We start from the raw sequence: 5422 nt of genomic DNA on the forward strand, positions 1-5422 counted from the left end.
AAAAATGTATTTGTATCAAAATAGGGCTCCTGGGGTATGATTTCAAAAACTTAGCATATTAAATGATAGAGAGGTAGAAATTTGCAATTAGTCTTTATTTATAGTGCTGACTCTAATACAGATATCTTTTTCTATTTCATTTTAATATGGGGAACTGATTCATTTATAGTATTATGTATGTTATATTTAAATACGTCTTAGATGATCTCAGCTATTAGAGATCTACTGAATTTCAAAATTATTTAATTTGCAAAGAATGTAGGCAGGCATGATTTTGGAGACATACTGGTGAATCAGAAAAGAAATCCATGAATTCAACAAGATGATACTAGAGAGTACTGAACTCAGATTATTATGAATAGTTCTCTAACTAATCCTATCATTAGTGATTAATGATAGGATTATCATTGTAGGGAACTCAGTGGTTGTGAGTAGTGGAGGCTGTTACCACAGGCCTAAGACAGATAGCTGAGCAAAGGTGTGGGACTCAGGGCTTGCCCAGATGCTAGACAGAGAAACTTGTCTGTGTAGTGTTAGCAGAAATAATAGAGTCATAAATCGGCAAACACATATACAATTAGTCAGGAGAGAAAACATGAAATCTTAGCAGAAACATGATTTAAAAAGAAGCAATCTCTAATTTAATGGTTAAGCCTCTGTATGGCAGAAATCAAACCCAGACTATAGCAGTTCCGGGTTTCATGGGGCAGCTGCTGAACCTCATTATGAAGGGGAGACATTCAGCCTTACAGAAACATGCAGTGTGGAGGTGATTAAAGTACCTCCAGTACTTTGGGCTGAAATAAGATTGATTCCATCAGTTATACAAGTGAAGTTTTAAGGTATTTCTGTGTTAACAAATTTTTAAATTAAAATTGTATGAAATCAATTTTTACAAAACCAGTTCACTCCCTTTAATGAAGCACTTATGTTCAAGAACCTGGAAGCATTTCTTCTACATTTAATAACATAATAAATCTCATTTTTATTTGTTCTCTTTGCCCTTATTAAAACCCAGATTTTATTTTATAATTGTGCCCTTCAAACAAATGTTATTGGACTCCATTGAATAAACTCACTACTACCAGGAGGCACAGGTTTGGTGAGACTCAATTATTGGTCATATCAGCTGTCTGAGAGAAGTAGAGTAAATATCACAATATTTTTTATTGGAGAGGAATTTATCTTATTTCAGAAACACAGATGGATAATGGATAAACACAGTGGAAATGATCATGAATGTTGTGCTTGTGAAATTAAACAATATTATCAAAGTACATGCAAATTAGAGTACAATGGAAGACAAAATGATTGGAATATTACTAAAATTTCTAAACTTCCAAGACAACTTGATTATTTCTTTCACTTTGCCAACTGCTTTATTATTTGTAAACATTACCGTGTCCCCTGATTATCTCTTTAAACACTGCAAATTCTTCTGTTACTCATGGTTACACCAATGGAAATTAAGTACACATATTAATGATGCATTTTGAATTAAGTATATTTGGGAATATTGATTAAAAATCTGTAAACAATAAAGAAAATGATTTACAGCCACACTCCTTAGATATGATAAAGAACATGACATAATTCCAGGAATCGTTACTAATAGGATCCATTCTCAGTCATAACTATTATCCAGCTAACAGTCATGAGGTAGCTGGTTTCCAGTTCTGCTTATCACATGGAGAAGTTAATATTTATCCACTCATATATTGGTTTCATCTTTAACTTGTTATCTTCTACCATTTTAAAAAAAATTTAGATGTTGATGGACCTTTGTTTCATTTATTTATTTTTATGTGTTGATGAGGATTGAATCCAGTGCCTCACATATGCTAGGCAAGTGCTCTACCACTGAGCCACAACCCCAGCCCATCTTTTATCATTTTTACAAAAATAAATGAACACCTCTTATGTGTGTTAAAATTCAAGGGATATTCTAGGCATTAAGGATACCTCAATATAAGAAAGATAGGAATGCTGCCTTGTTATGCCTGATTCCTTTGGGATGGAAGTAGACATACTCACATTAGATGGCTCTAGTTGCTATGGCAGGAGAAAAGGTAGAAAGTGGTCTAGGAAGCCAGAGTCAGAAAACGTTATTCTTAGGATTATGGATTATGATCAGGAAAGACCTTCCTGAGAAGGTGACAGTGAGCAAAAACCTGAAGCAGTGGTTCTCCAAAGTTCATGGAAGGAGTTTCATTAAGATTACATGGGAAGTCTCAGGGCAAGGGTTGGGTTGAGCAAAAGTGTTATGATCCAGCAGTTGCAGAAGTACATTTTGGTTATTATATAAAGAACAGAGCATGTGTATTTGTTGAGATAAAGTACCTTAAAAGTGGAAGTCAGACGGCTAATGCAAAAATCCAGGTGAAAGACTAGGGCTGTTTGGGCAAAGATGAAGCAATGAATGGGCTGTGAGCTGGTGGGACACTAGAGGTATTCTGAAGATGAGACAAATAGGATTTCCTGTTGAATTGGCTATGGGGAAAATATCAGGAGTTTAATTGGAATGTGTTAAACTGTTAGGCATACAAGTTGAAATACAGGAAGCATTTCAATGTGTTATTGAAGTTCAAAGTAGACTTTTGCAAAAGAGTGAGGATCTCCAAATTATAGACAGCTTTCATTTGCAAATAATGTTTAGCCACTCTGGTCACCTGTAAAGATTTCCAGAGGACATTAAGAAAATGGTCTTAGCTCAATTTTGTCAATGAAAAAAAAAATCAATAACATTTATGGGGCATTCACTATATGCCAGGTTCTTTGCCCATTCTACATATACATTAACTTAATTTCTCCCCAACACAACTGCAATTTCACCTCAAAACTCCTGACCACTGATAAGGAAACCAAGACTTGGGTAAAAATGTGATTTCTCTAAGGTCACATAAGTCACAAAGGAAAAAACAAGGATTTAAATTGAAACTAAGCACACACATAAATAGTTGTAAATACTTCTTCATTCTATATCAGTACATGTTTACAATTAATGTCTTTTTCTGATAGCTCAGGAATGAGACATGGAAAAATTGTTGGGTCTGGAAAAGAATGTTTCTCTAAATTCCAACAAGACCAAAGTGCCTTTGAAATGATGCTAACTGGAATTAAGGATGGATAGACATACTGTGTCTAATTCAACATTAAATAGCATCTGAATTGAAATGAGTGCTACTTTTGTAAGATAGGAAATAAAAGTAGAGCTGTCAGTCTTGAGCTGCATTAATTCTGTTTTCATTCCCAGGGAGAATCTTGTGAACATTGAAATAAACTATAGTGACTTAAACTATAAGATAACTCAGCAACAAAAAGCAGTGAGTGTATCTGAGTTACTTGGTAAGCATTATTTATATCTTCCTGGATGTTCCTCTATTTTCTATTTTCCTTTCATATTTACAGCTTAGCTTATCAATGGAAGAGACCCAATCAATAGTAATGTCATTTGTCTGCTTTTTAAATCCAACATTTTTGCACTCCCTAGAAACACTGCAAACTGACCCCAAAGGCTTTGGCAAAGAAATGGCTGATGCTCAGTATTTCATACTCACATTTATATTTTATTCTCTTAATGGACAATCCTGTCATCAAGGGTACTATAATGTTTTAGCAGGAGGAATTCAGCCTCCGAATACCCCTACATGGAGTTCCACCCCAGGGTGGGTTAAAAAGAACATGAGCAAGCAAAATTGGGCATTTGGTTGAACAACCACTGCTCATTTTCTTTCATTATACATCCCCTAACCAACATACTTGCTGACTTCCTAGATCTCATTGCCTTTTCAAGGAAACCACATAGAAGATAGAAGACAGCATTAGAGTCAGGAAAAAATGACAGCACTTTGATCTAGCAGCTGAGACCCAAGATAGGGAGAAAGTTTACAAACTCTCCAAAGCTCATGAAGAAACCTATACTTCATTACCGCACTTTACAAAATTGGCAAGATCCTGAAAATGACTCATGGCAAGAAAGTAATGATTAATAAAGTAATGTGTGTGAGGAGGCACTGTTAGAATTGTCAAATTCACTGAGATAAAAAGTAAAAGGGTGATTGACAGGGACTAAACGAAGCTGGGAGTTACTGTTTAAACAGTTTCCATTGGGGACAATGAAAATGTTTTAGAGATGCATGTTGGTGATGGGTGTCAAAAAATACAAATATAGTTAATGCCATAGAGCTGTACATTTCAAAATGGTTAAAATGGTAAAATTTAAGATATGGATATTTAATCACAATAAAAACATAAACAATAAAATAAACATAGATTTAAAGACATTTTGAAAAAAGCAATGCTGTTTTGATATATTTTAGTTCAATTAAATATTATAAATGCCTCAAAAGAAATAAAGTTTGGACTCTTAAATTCCCAGTTGCTTGGAAATTAATTTTCCAGAAAACTCTAATGTCATAAGGATGTCTCATTTTTTTTTCATTTAACACATAGAATTGGATTTGAAATTATCTAGGAACCTTAATGAATTTACCTTAGGCTTCGTATCTTCCAAAGTCTGAGTTAGAAATTTGGAAACAGATTTTTTTGTTTACCTTAATTCTCTATTTAAAGGTAGTTTGGACTAATATTATTGTCACCTGAATTGCTATTACTTTATTTGTACCACATTTAATGGTAATACAATTAACCTATCTTCATATAATGTTATTCATTAGTTTACAATAATTTCACTTCTAACAATGTTTAATTTTCTTTCTATGAAAAACCATGACAATTTATGTATTGATTTTGATTACAGCAGATGTTGGCGGTCAGCTGGGCCTGTTTTGCGGAGCCAGTATGATCACAATTATAGAAATTATTGAATATTTATTTACCAATTTCTATTGGATATGCATTTTCTTTTTGCTGAAGATACCTGAAATGACTCAGAGGCCTCCTCCATCTCAGAATCATCTGGGGAATAAAAATCAGATAGAAGAGTGCTAATGTTCAGTTAGAATAAAAGTCTTTGTTTTTTTTCTTCTCAATACCTTCAGATTTTTTATGGCTAATTCATTGTTCTGTTACTTTATGCGATCATTTTGATAGTTCAATAAAAGTCATTGAAACTATCTATATGTACTTCTATTTGTTTTAATTATAGACATAAAAGAAAAAGGCCTTGTCTACATTTTTTTTCCTTAAATGATTAAGGGTTAAATAATTTGACTGTAAGCAATAAAATGGAAGGGACTATTTTGAGATGGTGTTAATCTTCAGCTTGTTACAGTACACACCATTCAAATAATTCCTCATACTTTTAAATATATGAATGTTACCTCTTTAAAGATTGATGAAAGAATCCAGGGAGTTTGTGTTTTGAAAGGCAAGATTACAGCTCTCTTACCTACATAAAAAATGGAAGAGATTTATGAAGATTTTAAAACATGGTGTGTACAAAAGACCTTAGGTTTACAAC

At 33.4% G+C, this 5422-nt stretch overlaps 1 protein-coding gene across 5 annotated transcripts in view; it reads left to right on the forward strand.

The window, feature by feature from the left end:
- The window catches only part of Asic5 (acid sensing ion channel subunit family member 5), a 39064-nt gene extending 33989 nt beyond the window's left edge, over positions 1–5075 (forward strand). For 4 of the 5 annotated variants that reach the window (XM_078021971.1, XM_078021972.1, XM_005330921.3 and 1 more), the window contains 2 exons: positions 3254–3345; positions 4760–5075. In XM_078021971.1, the coding sequence (XP_077878097.1) occupies positions 3254–3345; positions 4760–4950 (283 nt within the window). In that variant the 3' untranslated portion in view covers positions 4951–5075. The remainder of the gene's footprint in view (positions 1–3253; positions 3346–4759) is intronic. The other variant, XM_078021973.1, reaches the window with a different exon arrangement.
- Positions 5076–5422: the final 347 nt, after the last annotated feature.

Source organism: Ictidomys tridecemlineatus, chromosome 9 (assembly GCF_052094955.1).
Source record: "Ictidomys tridecemlineatus isolate mIctTri1 chromosome 9, mIctTri1.hap1, whole genome shotgun sequence".
NCBI classification, from domain to species: domain Eukaryota; kingdom Metazoa; phylum Chordata; class Mammalia; order Rodentia; family Sciuridae; genus Ictidomys; species Ictidomys tridecemlineatus.